The following is a 14,229-nucleotide window of genomic DNA, read 5'->3' as shown; positions in this document are numbered from 1 at the left end:
CATAGAAATAAAATATCTGTTGGGCGCGACGCCGCGCGATACGTGGAAATCCTTGCGGTGCCGCGCCGCAACGAATTGTGTGCTTTGGCTCTTATGAAAATATAATTAAAGTTAATTTGAATTTAGTATACTGATCTCCCTGAGCATGGCATTAAGCTGCAGCAAGACAGAATTATGCATGCTACCGAGGTCATTGAGGTCACCGTCTGTCTGGTTAATATTTCACAAACAAAACTGTCAAGCATAAATAAATAAGTGTCGTCGTCGGTCTTAATTCCATGAGCGTTCCAACGCTGGAATTGTGTAAGTAGATTATAGAAGCGAAAGCACGAATTTTCCACCTTAATGATATGCTGGGTTGCAGCTAGGACACTGAAAATATTTCTGAAGCCTGAAATTATATGAAGGTGTCTTGCGTTCTAAGTAGATAGTTTTATTATACTATAGTTTTGGTTAATTCTTGTGTATTACATAAATAAAAGAATACTATAATTACTTCTATCATAAAGCAACATATTGCCATAACTAGAATACAAACCGCGGCCTCTTTATTTTTTTAAATTAAATATTTCTAGCTCGTGTCGATAGTGTTTTGTTTTTTCACAGAATTATCATTATGCATCAAGTTGCTAGAAACAAAATGTGTCGCGTGTCAATCGTTATGTCTACCATTTTAAAAGTAACTTCTAAATTAAACATTCATCTCTCACATTCTTCCCAGGGTTTCACAGTAGCGCTGTTCTACTGCTTCATGAACACGGAGGTCCGGCATGCGATCCGGTACCATGTAGAGCGGTGGAAGACTGGACGGACCATCGGTCGGGGGCGACGGAGGGGCGCCTCCTACTCCAAGGACTGGTCGCCGCGGTCCAGGACCGAAAGCATTAGGTAAGAAAGTGATCAGTTACTACGAGAAGCACTAGTGGAAGACTATCTATCGTCTAGGAATGAGTAAAGAGGTGCCTGCTCTAAGGTCCAGGACCGAGGGCATTAGGTGAGAAAAAGACAGATTATTAGATCTATTCTACTGCTTATGAACAAGTGGTGGTATACCACCACCATCGGAGGGGCGCCTCCTACTCCAAGGACTGGTCTCCTCGGTCCAGAACCGAGAGCTTTAGCCCACCACCATCGATAAGTACCGATGGTGATTAGCCCTAGTTGAAATCAAGGTCTTGTATTTATGTGTGTCCTGAAAAGCGTATTCAAAAGTCAATTATAATATTTGTATCTATCTTCTTTCTTTGATAAAATTATAAGGTATTTTAGGATAAAAACCACTATGAATATGGTTAAAATGCATTATGAGAATATGTTTTACCACAGTAAAATGTTTTATTTCATTTACATTATTTAATTATTCCTTTCTGCATGTAAATTCTCTTTCACGTATCTACTATTTGCACGTTCTTTGCTTTGTCCAGCGTACTAATTGAAATAATTGCATGAGACGTTCATTGTTAATTATCATTTTATCAAAGGAAATTATGAAATACATAGTCATTGCAAAGTTTTGCAAACATCTACTTGAAGCATCAAGCAATGTTTTTCGTTATTTCGATAACATGGTAGCGACACTATCCCAGTTACCTATTTGGTCAAAATGATTAGAGTTTAATAAAATTAATTTGATTTTGATACTTCATTTAGGCCCTCGTTCATAATCTTTGAGTAAAGTTTCAAGTAGGCTACTCATTGTTTAAGTCACGAGTAGCAACGAAACTCATTTGACTTTGATACTAAAATACTTCTGATTTTTACTTGCTAAATAGGAATCACTTACTTAAATTTACTCGGAGATCATGAAAGAAGCCCTAAGTAGTAAGTAGAGTAAGTTAATTATAGATACTGAACTCTCAAAATTCACTGGGCATATTTTAATTTTAGTTCGCCATTCGATACCCCACACAAACAGAGCTTTTATTAGCAAGCTTCTAACTTGTTTTATTTCTGAGCTTTGAACAAAAATGGTCTAAAACAAAGAGGAAACTTTTACAGAAACTACCTATACTCAGCGTGCTGTATTTGTAATTTATACAAACACAAACAATGAAATAAATTTCGAATTGTAACACATTTTCATCTGCGGTTTTAAAACTATAATATTCCTCGGATATTTTTCGGTTTGTTCACGGCCCCTTGACTCAATATCGAAATTTAATAACATAAAATAAGTTGGAAACGTTTCAATAAAATTGCGCTTGACAAATTGACAAATTGTTGCTAGTGAACCATTTAATTATAATGAGGGGCAACCGCATCACAATACTCATTTATGTATCCCAATTTACGGTAAATATTAATTAATTTAAAATACAAGCAGGTGATGTGTATTAAACTTTTGCCTATCTAGGCAATAATTGACAGATCCAGTTTTTTTTGGGAATAACGTTTTGAAAAATTATTGCCGTTCAGCACACCCTGTATAAGTAGATTTAGCAGTGATTTTAGACCATTTCTGTCAAAGTTTAATTCCAAATCCATGTTTGACCGAATATTTTTTCCACTAGGCTCACTGTTTGAAGAAGCCGGAAGGGTAGCAGCTTTGCTTGCCGGGTCGGACTTTTGCATTTACGAAGAATTTATCAATGGATGTAATGTGGATTTGGACGTATTTTTATTTTGTTATTTTCCAATAAATTGAATGTTTAATCCGCTTTATTATCTGGTTGTTATTTTTCGACCACGCTTTTCATTTTGTGTTGAAAGTCACCTCTTTTATTTTTTGCGTTTCTATGATTATATCATTGGGATTTATATCGTTTGAGAGACTAGAGAACAAAATACACCTGCAAGCAAAAGTATTGAACCTCATAAATAAATGGTACCATTTTAAAGGTACCATAATTACATAGGTACGTCATTCAGTTCTTAAGATCGCTCGGAACAAAACACAATCGGGTGAATCCATACTTTTGCTCGTAAAGTAGGTATATTATCAACATTTACCCAGACATAAATTTATCATACACTAAGAAAGCATTTGCTAGTTTAACATACCTACAGCCTAGCCTATTTCAAACTAATTTGCATAATAATTGAGAAACTTTTGTTGCTACACGCTTATTTTCAACTCGCTCAAACTTGTATAAGTTCGCGTTGTTCAAGAAAAGCCACAGTACTATTCTAATTTTAATACATTCTTGCTTTAGTTTCTAAGTTCCCAAGAACTAAAAAGTAGTGTTACATGCTTATTTAACAACTTTTTTCGAACTTAGAACTTGTTCCACTTGTTTTAACGAGTTTTCATTTAATCAAGATAACCAAATCTCTGGTTTAGAGACAAGATTAATTTTACATTTAAAAGTGCATAATGTAGAGTGTCAGGATGATTTTAAATGGACTGAGTCATAAGAAAAACGAATTAACTCTTTGCAGAAATACTTATTATGCACTGGATTATTTTCAGTATAAATAGTTAGATATGTACTAGAAGAATAACTAAAAATGACAGTAGATACTGCGGCATACTGAACAATGTATTCATAGAGCAATCATGTTTTTAAAAGTATCTTTTGTAAACAGAAGACAAAGACCCTTGCCACTTTTTTGTAAACACAAGTAACCATTTTGGCATGCCTATTTCATGCGCATGGTATTGTTAATTCGTATTAATTTGATACCTCAGTTATATAATCATTTCTCAAAATTCTAGTTTCAGTCAGTAGGTACTTAGCTTAATCGCTAACTTGACCAATGGCCCAATGGGTACTAAAGGGTCGGGTATGTCTCATTTACATAAACTGACAACTGACATGAAGCGGGTTGTAATCTGTCAATCTGTCTGTTTTCCGATTTAACATTTAAGGCCGTAGTACATTTATCAACCCGGAAAGGGATCGTAACCGTATCAACTCGAGGCGATCAGTATTCTTTGTATGAAACTCCATAGGACTTCAACGTACACTTATTCACACCATAAAGTAAACGCCTCGCCTCGCAATGAGGGCTATCGTTTTAGCGCTCACCAGTTGGCGCCACTGTAGAGTAAGGTCCTGTCACTTGCTAGTAGCGAAGACAGTGGCGCCAACTTGTGAGCGCTAAAGTGGTAGGAGGACTATCGCATTTGCACTCATCAGGATGGCGCCACTGTAGAGTAAGGTCCTGTCCTGTTAGGTATAAAAACGATAGCCCTCATTGACAAAGCGCGAAAGGCGATGACAGATCACAAAAGGCGATACGGTGTTGATCCCTTTCCGAGTTGATATGTCTGCTATGACCTTTAATACCGATATTACGTAAATACAATGGACAGCACACTAAACTATATGTATTTGTGGCAATATAGCACCTACTACAAGTAAATAAGATACCTCGATGTTTAGCTTGATGCGCTGTCATCTGTACTAATCACTTCAGTCCACGTTTTTGCTTTTTCCAGCGAAAATATTTGAAATGTTTTCTAAAATTACATTCGTATTTACTTTGTGATTCAGTTTGACCCATAAAAAGTTCACAAATAACAGGAATAGCATAAACAGAAAAATTGATGAGAGTCCCACGCTGCCGCCGCGCAAATTACAAAGGCGGCGAGGCAGAGTTAACTAGTAAAAAGCTAAAGGTTTTTGCAAAAAATACTTTTGTTACTATAGTTTGAAGGGAATGAAAATGCCTAACAATGCCCACAAAAAGTATCTAAGCTCTAAAAAAATACAGTGTTATGTCACAAATATTAAAATTATTGAAGCAACTGTAAGGGTGGTTGCACTATCTTACTTTAACTTTGACAAACATAAAAAATCTGTCAAACTCCATACAAAAAGCACCGGTTATCGTCATAGTTACCGTTAAAGTTAGGTGGTGCAACTCAGCCTTAGTCTTCGTTACATACTTAGTACATATTTCAGTTTTGCGTGTCAAATAAACAAATAAAACACAAGTAAGATTTTATTTGTTTATTTGATTCGAACATATTGAAGCCATATCGGTTCGCGTAATCCGCGAGCACACACGTCTCTGTCGGTCTTAAGAATAGCTTTTTGCCTTATTTACACTAAGTGCCAGACGTTACCAATATTCTTTCAAAATAAAAGTCAATTGAAATGAAATAGAAGGGAATATTCTTTTCCGGTTATTACATTATTTGTAACTAATAACTGGTAATCGTTTGAGTCAAAGTATTTGAAAAATAATAAAAAAATAGATTCAGGCCTTATAAGTTAGGTGAGAGGTTTTCATAATCACAAACATAAATAATGGATTGCCTAATTAACTCGTATCATGATGCACGCATTTCTATTCTAACAAATAAGTTCACGAAGGAAAGTATAAGTATTTAGTAGTAAATCCCAAAGAGGTAGGTAATTATTTTTTATCAACATCAGAATAAACGTTAACCTACTATTTACTATGTTTGCGTTTTCCTTTCGTGTTAATTATAAAGAATATGAACCTATAATTATTAGATCCTTATCAAAGCTAACTAGGTAGCACTGTCAGGTTGTACAGCCACCCTTCGAAGCGAGAGTCGGCGGCGTCGGAGACCACCACCACGACGCTGCTGGTGCCGAGGACCTCGCTGGCGCTGCACTATGATGGACGGCATCTGCATGCGGTATGTTTAAATTATATTTTTTATAATAAATAAATACATCCTATTATAATACACAATATTTATATTACTTACATAGGCCGCTACTAATCGATCAACATGGAAAGCATTGGGGGAGGCCTATGTTCAGCAGTGGACGTCCTATGGCTGAAATGATGATGATGATACATAGGTACATAATAAATTATAACACATAAAATATACAGGGTGATAGGTAAATGAGTATATGAGCCGACACTAGCCCATGTTAACATGGGCATATAATTGGTATGGTGAAGTCAGAAATTTGATATGATCATTTTAATTTTTGTAATTTTCATACAAAATGATTTTTATAAAATCCGATTAGTATGAAAATTAAAATAATTAAAATGAAGACATCAATTTTCTGACTTCACCATACCATTTATATGACCATGTTAACATGGGCTAGTGTCGGCTCATATACCCATTTACCTAACACCCTGTATACACAATCCTCGTAGACCAATGACATAAATATTGAACTTACCCCTTTTACACAACATCACTTAACCAGCCTCTGGCAAGATTATGTCGACTCTACGAGGATTACAGTCCTCGCTTCTCTGACCTCGAAATCTTCAATTCTAACCCGCATCGTTTCAGACTGGCTTTAAAAGATATCCTCAAGGATATCCCTAGACTCCAATTTATTAGTTTTATTGCTATTAATTCTTCAAATTAATTTAACTATTAATAACAATAGTATAAGTAGGTATAGTACCTATTTATTACTAACATAACATAATGTAACTAACCATGCACAATAATAAATATAGGCATACAAAACATTATTTTAGCGAGCGTGCACTTCGATGATGAAAGACTCGACGTTCGTATAAAGATACAATACAAACAGGAATATTAACTAATTATTTTCCAGGAATACGAGTATATTACTCATTGCGTTATACAAATACAATAACCCACTCAATGAGAATTTTCCAGAAATATTTCCGGTACTCCTAATAATCACACTCCATGGCACGTTCCGGGAACGCTGGTAATTTTCCCGAATAAGTGAACGATATATTACACACATACACCATTCTCCAATAATTCGAAATCACATTTATTTAAAAGACGCTTTACTCTGGTCTTTAAGACTCGATTAATTTTAAATTAACAGTAAATTAAGATTTTGGTTGCATTGTAATATTGTAAAAAATAGTTCAACTGAGTTAATAAAATAGTGCCGTCGCAGACTTGTATTGCCATACAAATTCTATCGTTTTGACAATTTTAAAAAGTACGTCAATTGATTGGTGGTGTCAACACGTCTAACTGAATCTAACCGATGCACGATGATGAGTCAAATTCAATTCCGTTTTTTTTAAGATGTTACTCTGTAATAAAATAGATCCTCAGATGGCCAAACTCCAAGCTTTTCTAGTTCATTCGAGTAATATTTAAGACAATGATTCGGTCAACGATGCTGACCCACCGACCGCTGCGGCGGAAACAATTGATGCTCTATTAGTCCAGTAGAATTAGCTTTTAAATCGGAAATAATTCCTACAAAAGATTTTATTGCTTTAATGGCTTCATTGGTTGCCCATTAAGACTCTCCTAAGTTTTCGACTTCGACGAAGTTGTGCTTAAGTGGTGGGGGCCCCCGAAAGGGGCGCTTTTTCGGTTTTCCAGTTATACCGCGTAAAGGACTTACCCTATCGAAAAGTGGTCTTCCTGATGGTTGAAGGGCATTTAATTCTGCATTAAATATGACCAAATTCATATGTTTTGAACAAACCGTTCTCGTGCAAATGTTCGGCAAAGTAGAAAATATGTGTATAATTAATGACCCTCTCCACGTCCAATGGCTCGTTACCCGCAGGCTTCCAAGTCTTGAAAAGGAGCGCCTCAACCAGTGTAACCCTATCAAGGCGTACGAGCTGGATTCGCCTATCCTTGTTCGTCCCAGCCGTTCCTTAACTGCGGTTGCTGCACCTCTTCTTGGCACTCACCTGAACGACTCTGTGTTACCTACTGTGGCTGCCCCTCTTCCTTGTATCCTCCTGCACGACTACGTTGCCTAGCCGTATGCCTGGTCTAAGGTTTGACGCCAAAAATCAACAACAACAAGTTCATATTAAAACGCTGAAGAGTTTTTTGATTGTTTGTTTGAACGCGCTAATCTCAAGAATTACTAGTTTGATTGAAATAATAATTTTTGTGTTGAATACCTCATAAATTGAGGAAGGCTATAGGATATATACAATCACTCTACGACTAATAGAGCCGAAGCAGTAAAGAAAAATGTTGCAAGCACGGAAAATAGTATTTAAACTATTTTCACGCGTGCGAAGTTGATTTTGTGGCGTCGAACCTTGGACCAGGCATACGGCTAGGCAACGTAGTCGTGCAGGAGGCTGCAAGGAAGAGGGACAGCCACAGTAGGTAACACAGGGTCGTTCAGGAGAGTGCAAGGAAGAGGTGCACCAACCGCAGTTATGGAACGGCTGGGACGCACAAGGATAGGCGCATCAAGCTTGTAAGCCTTGATAGGGTTACACTGGTTGAGGTGGCCCTTTTCAAGACTTGGAAGCATGTGGGTAACAAGCCATTGGACGTGGAGAGGGTCATTAATTATACGTATATTTTCTACTTTTCCGAACTTTAGCGCGAGAACGGTTTGTCCAAAACATTTGAATTAGGTCTTATTCAATGCAGGATTAAGTGCCCTTCAACCGCCATGAAGACCACTTTTCGATAGGGCAAGTCCTTTACGCGGTATAACCGGAAAACCGAAAAAACGCCCCTTTCGGGGGCCCCCACCACTTAAGCACAACTCCGTCGAAGTCGAAAACTTAGGAGAGTCTTAATGGGCAACCAATGAAGCCATTAAAGCAAAAAAATCTTTTGTAGGAATTATTTCCGATTTAATCAATTTTTGTGTTTAATTCTACTGGCCTATATTGTCTGTATAGAGGCATGCGGGTCGACCGAGTATTGTGTGAACCATGCACATGGCTATAGTATGGGTATACTATATTACAATTAGGTAAAGCTTCTTTATTTAGGTACATTTTCTATTTAGCCTGTAAACTGGTAGATAATGTTACACACCATTAAGGTCGCCTTTTGTACCGCATTTTTTTTGTGTGAAATAAAGATTTTAAATAAATAATATAAATACTATTTTAACTATTGAATCATAAGCGCCAATGGACAGGGTAACGCAGAAAAAAAAGAAAATTAAGAAGTCATTCCATATCGATATCATATTCTTTTTTTTCTCTCACTGTGTCTTAAAGTAATAACTTACGGTTTACGGCACCTTTTGTGTAAAGATTTGATGACACAGACAAGATGAAATCCTTCCCTATTCGGGTCAGGTCCCTTCCATTCTCAGTGGCTTTGTTCCGAGAGCAAGTTAACTGTAGTTAACTATCTACCTCAAACTTTGTGCTGCTAATGTAATATCAAAGTATTTATTGTACTTTCAGTACGAGTAAGTTACACGGCAGCCCACAAGGTGATTATCAAGTAATATAATAATCTGCTTCGTTAACTAAACGTTTCCTTCAGTTTGAGTTTGCATTTCAACGCTCTACGAACTTATTACATTACTCTTCTAGTTGGCTTTAGGTTTTAAATATACTGTGTGGAACGGAGCGAAGGATGAAATATTATGCTTTTAGTGTTAGCTTAAAAAGTTTTATCTACTGTGATTTATGTACGGTTTATATCAACTAAACTAAAGAGCCATCCTTGAATGAGACGTTATTTTTGATAGAGTCATTCATACGCACACCACTATTCTAGAAAATTAAAGTTAGTTATTTCAACCCAATTACCGTATAACAAAGAACAATCAGAAATTAAGAACTATACAATGATACAGATTCAGTATTTTAATTATTCTCCGTTTCGTTCACCTGAAAACCCTACCTCTTCATTTCAGTTAATCTATGCGGCATCATAGCAAATATCTGTGCATGAGATGATCTTGTTTAATCTTCACCTACTACCAATTCTTCTAGAAATGTTTATGCTGTAACTTGGTCATATAAGATTGTAATTGGTTACCTTTATACAGCTATAGTCTGGTCTGCGAGCACGTAGAATTTTGTCCAATGACCCCAAGCTACCCATCCTTATCGCTCGCGCGTAATTATTATTGCTGTCGCGACTGTGCGACGGGCGCCCGCAGTGAGTGTGCGAGCGCGACAGTAACATATTACGCGCGAGCGATAAGGATGGGTGGCTTTTAGGGTCATTGGACAAAATTCTACGTGCTCACAGACCGGACTTTAATAGTTGTAACATGCGCAGGATTACATCACAAGCGGGAGTGCGAGCGGAGACCAGTCGCCGGTGTGAGGCGGGGGGCGGGGGAGGCTCTCTCGCCTGCGCACCCTTCCTGAGGAGGACGCGCCCCTCGAAGCGACCCCCGCCTCCCCCGCCTTCCCTGCATCAAATGACCCCAACATCCCCGTGATCACAGTCCCCAAAGATCTAGCGAACGCTTGTGATGCGAAATCTAACGGACCTTTTACAAACCGGACTGACGTCGGTTCTAACTTGTTCGATTAATGCATTTAATAGATCTTAAACTCATTTATAAACTCAAATTTTCACTTATACGTAAATACATAACTACATTGCTATCGATGGTTAAAAGTAATTTTGAATTGATGTATAAAATTTAGATTAAGTACTTAGTTCATTGTTATGCAACGACGTATTGTGTATTTTTTATTCGTTAACATATTCTCTGTAATATTTTAGCTGAGTAATTACCTAATATAAAAACTTAGCCGTAAGTTATATGTATTTAATAGATCTAAAAGCTAAAAAAAGTGTGCCATAACGATGGCCGTTCGGGCTAAAAAGTTCTAGGATAAAACTCTATCTTGGCTAGCCCCTAGCCTACCAGTAACATAATTCAGCTATGCGAATCCTCATAGTGGTGTGAATTAGGTAACCTCCATACCTCCAACCTTGGGTATACCTCCATATAACACTAAGTAAATGATTCACCAATTCACCATCTTAAATACATTTTCATCTCATCAAGTAGGTAATCAATTGTAAATAATACTTTGTTGTAATAAGGTGTTTCTGGTACATTTATCTAACAAAAGGAAACATTATGAGTAATATGAGTCGTGTTATTTGACTCAATTATGACTAACATATTACTTGATATTTACTTTTCCGTAGGTAAAAAAGGTAAAATGAATTCTTCGCTTGCTTTTTCTCGTGTTCCACTTTCGTGTGGTTTCAGGTTATTTAACAATATTGAAAAAAATTATGAGTAAAAAATAACAATGAAGCTGTATCGATAAGTATACTTTAATTAATATAATTGGCTCTACTGTTCATAAAGTAAACGAACAAATATGTAGTTTCAAGGAATGTACGTACATAAAGTTAATGCATTTTCTTTTTTCTGTAGGATATTAAGTTTTATATTCAATACATTTATTTGATTGTTTATATTTTTATGGTTATTTGAAAATAATAACTTGTGAATAGCATTCGTATTGTAATTTACCGTCAGGATGATTATTTCTATTTGTTATTATTAGATTTAACGTAGTTTTAAGACACAAAATCGGGAAACAAAGCGCTATTTGTAATATAAAATTATAATAGCATATCTTAAAATTAGAAATTGACCTTTTAGAAAGATATTTATTAGGTATTTGTGTAGTATACAAATTTTATTAGATGTAGATCAAAATTTGGAACAAATTAATTTGACCTTGATTGGGAAATTCTGTAAAAATTCGCTTTTATAATTGGTCAACGGTAGGTACGACGAATGCTGATGTATATTCACTTGTAATTTTTAATGAAACATACTCGTTTATATAAATGTATGTAAATAACACAAATACTTAGGCTATCATTAATAAAGTCCATGAAAAGATGTTTATTGAATAAACTCATTATATTTATGTGTAAATAATAAATATTGTAGCCTCATAAGCTTTGCAAGTATGTATCGACTGACCAGCGTAAGCGCAAATACAGTAAATAAATTACCCTTTATGGTTTATGGGGGATTAAAAACTATATAACTATAGTCTTCAATGCTATGCCATTTAAAAACTATCTTCAATATTTATTTCTATGAATGTAAATATGACTATAGTAGTAATTGACAGACTATTATACTAAATCTTATTATAAAATATTGTACAGCCAATATCTCTGTGTTATTTGAAGTCAAATGTACCTACATTTGCCTACTTTAAATAAAAACCGTGATCATACAAATATTAGCCGTTTTATTTAATAAAGACCCTATTTTTTAAATATCTTGATGAAATTGACGATCAAAACTTTCACCCCCTTTTTAATCTCCAATGTGATGAACTTTCGAACCGAAACTCAAGTTCCAAATATTGGAACTCGAACTACTTAAGTATATGAATGAAATTAAACCGAGTTTTGAATGTCGTTTCAATTCTGAAATTCTGACTTCGAGCGTAGGCTCACGATTAACACGTTCCTGGATTAGAGGTTTTACATTTCCGCAATGACATATCCACAACTAATCTTTCTAATTAGGATGATAGTGCACATAATAAATACAGAGAGACTTTGTAATCACAATCCAATTTTTTTAATAAGCTCTATAGAACATTTAACAATAAAACTATATGTTATATTTTTCTAAATCGCGGGTGCCCATATTTTAAGTATTAAAGAATAAGGCATATTTTCGCGCACATTATATCTAGTAAGCTCTGCAGTTAACTGTAGATTACGTATGTTTCTATGAACGAAGTAAATTATACACGTGCGCGAATTTTGAAACCGCAAGCAGCGGATAAAATAAATATGAAAAAGTTTTCTTTACGCAAATCGATTAAGTTACTGATTCTGTGTCGCTCCTAAACATTTTGACACTAATTGCAAAGTCACCCTGTATAGCAACTGTGGTTGTATAAGAGTGCTATTTTCCAAAAAAAATATTAATCTGATGTGTCGACTGTACCTAAGACAAGAATTGTCGAAATTACATCTGGGTCAACAGAACCTACTTGCAAAAAAAACTTTTAGAACCAAAAATACTCTTAGAGGCCGTCTATTTTAGTCCTCCGATCTCAAAAATGGAGGTCGATCCACAAGTCATTATAAAGTTCGACGACTAAGTACCTACAAAGGGCGGAAACAGCAATTGATGTTTAAAAGATTTGATCTTTATTGACTTGGTTTTACAGCCCATCAATCTGTTTGATTGCTTCGCTTTATAGCCGATACAAATGTAAGAAACTCATTACATCTAGCATCTAAAGAATTACCCACGAAATAAATTTAAGGCAAGTCAGGCGATCTAGTTCCACCAACCACGTCATTCTAAGTCAGTAAAACTGACTCATCTAATAGTGAAAAAACTTTTATTCTAAAGGAATAGGAATGTTTAAAAAACTTTGTTCTATAATATCTGGTGTCAGACTCAAGAACAAAAATTTAAAGGTAGGTAAGCAATACCAACAGATAAAATCAATCATTAGTTACCTACTATCGAAATATCCAAATTAAACTAATATTAAGCATTTTTACTAACGCGATTATGGACCCCTGGAAATGGAATTATATCCTGAAATCCTGAAAAACATTGAAATGCATTATAGTCAACATCAGACTAATGCAATAGGTACCTTGCTGCATCGTTATCCACACAAAATTCTGAATTCCCATCGGTGAAATCCAGTGAAATCCGAGACTCGTCAGTATCAAGTCAGCACAAACGAAATGGCAGACATGCAGCATGCAACATCGATGATAACTGGACTTTTAAAGGTAAGTAACACAGTATACGATCTGTCTTTACAACTTTATCCGTAGTATTCTACTAAAAATATAGAATTTACTTTATTGGTCAGATTTAAGGCTTTTTTGTTTGATTACATTTGACGTTTTCACCCATATCTCAAAAGATGATTTGAGACTGGACTGTTAAAGGTGGACGAATGTAATATATTTTAGATTGCCTGAAGTTATATTACCTAGTAATAGTATGACCTCATAACGTCTAAGGTCTCGTGAAAGACACCTTCTCGCAACAGACAAAACCTTATTAGTAAAAGTAGGTATTGAATTTGAAATACAATTTATGATCAAAATGACAGTCGTGTAACGACTTACGTCTCTTGTAATTTAATACAGTCATCTTAGGCCCAGAACAGACGGTGAAACGCAACTGCAACGAAACTGCAACTGCTAGTTACTTTTGAGTTGCATCTAAGTTTCTGCCATAGCGTCCGTTGAGAGACCACACATGACGCGACCAGTTTGAAACTTTCAGTTTCAGTTTCATTCATAAGAATCATCAGAAAGTTGCAGTTTCGTTGCAGTTGCGTTTCACCGTCTGTTCTGGGCCTTAGCCAAACCCGCCGATCCGCTGATATGAATAGTCGACTTTTGACATGTTGACAAAGTCATAGAAAGTAGACATGATTCTTCTGAAATAAAACCGTCGACATCAAACCGCCGGGCTTTCGGCGAGCTGAGTTGAGTTGCACCACCTAACTTTAATCCCTTAACGTTAACCTGGGTGTTGTGCATGGATTTTGACAGATTTTTGACGTTTGTTTAAGTAAGATGGTGCAACAGGCACTAGTGTGTAGAGTCCTTAACACACGCAAGCTATCGCGAACAAAATCATTGCAAAGCCGTTCATTATTTTACCAAGCCGG

At 35.9% G+C, this 14,229-nt stretch overlaps 1 protein-coding gene across 1 annotated transcript in view; it reads left to right on the top strand.

Annotated features, from left to right (window-relative positions):
* LOC135080226 (diuretic hormone receptor) overlaps positions 1–11,783 on the top strand; it is a 47,933-nt gene extending 36,150 nt beyond the window's left edge. Inside the window, exons 11-13 of the mRNA XM_063974908.1 lie at positions 722–888; positions 5,440–5,554; positions 9,848–11,783. Coding sequence (XP_063830978.1) covers positions 722–888; positions 5,440–5,554; positions 9,848–9,895 — 330 coding nt within the window. The 3' untranslated portion in view covers positions 9,896–11,783. The remainder of the gene's footprint in view (positions 1–721; positions 889–5,439; positions 5,555–9,847) is intronic.
* The last annotated feature ends 2,446 nt before the right edge of the window (positions 11,784–14,229 follow it).

The sequence above is a fragment of the Ostrinia nubilalis genome, chromosome 17 (genome assembly GCF_963855985.1).
Source record: "Ostrinia nubilalis chromosome 17, ilOstNubi1.1, whole genome shotgun sequence".
Lineage (NCBI taxonomy): Eukaryota > Metazoa > Arthropoda > Insecta > Lepidoptera > Crambidae > Ostrinia > Ostrinia nubilalis.
The sequence above is the reverse complement of the archived record's forward strand: the minus strand, read 5'-3'. Positions and strand labels throughout refer to the sequence as shown.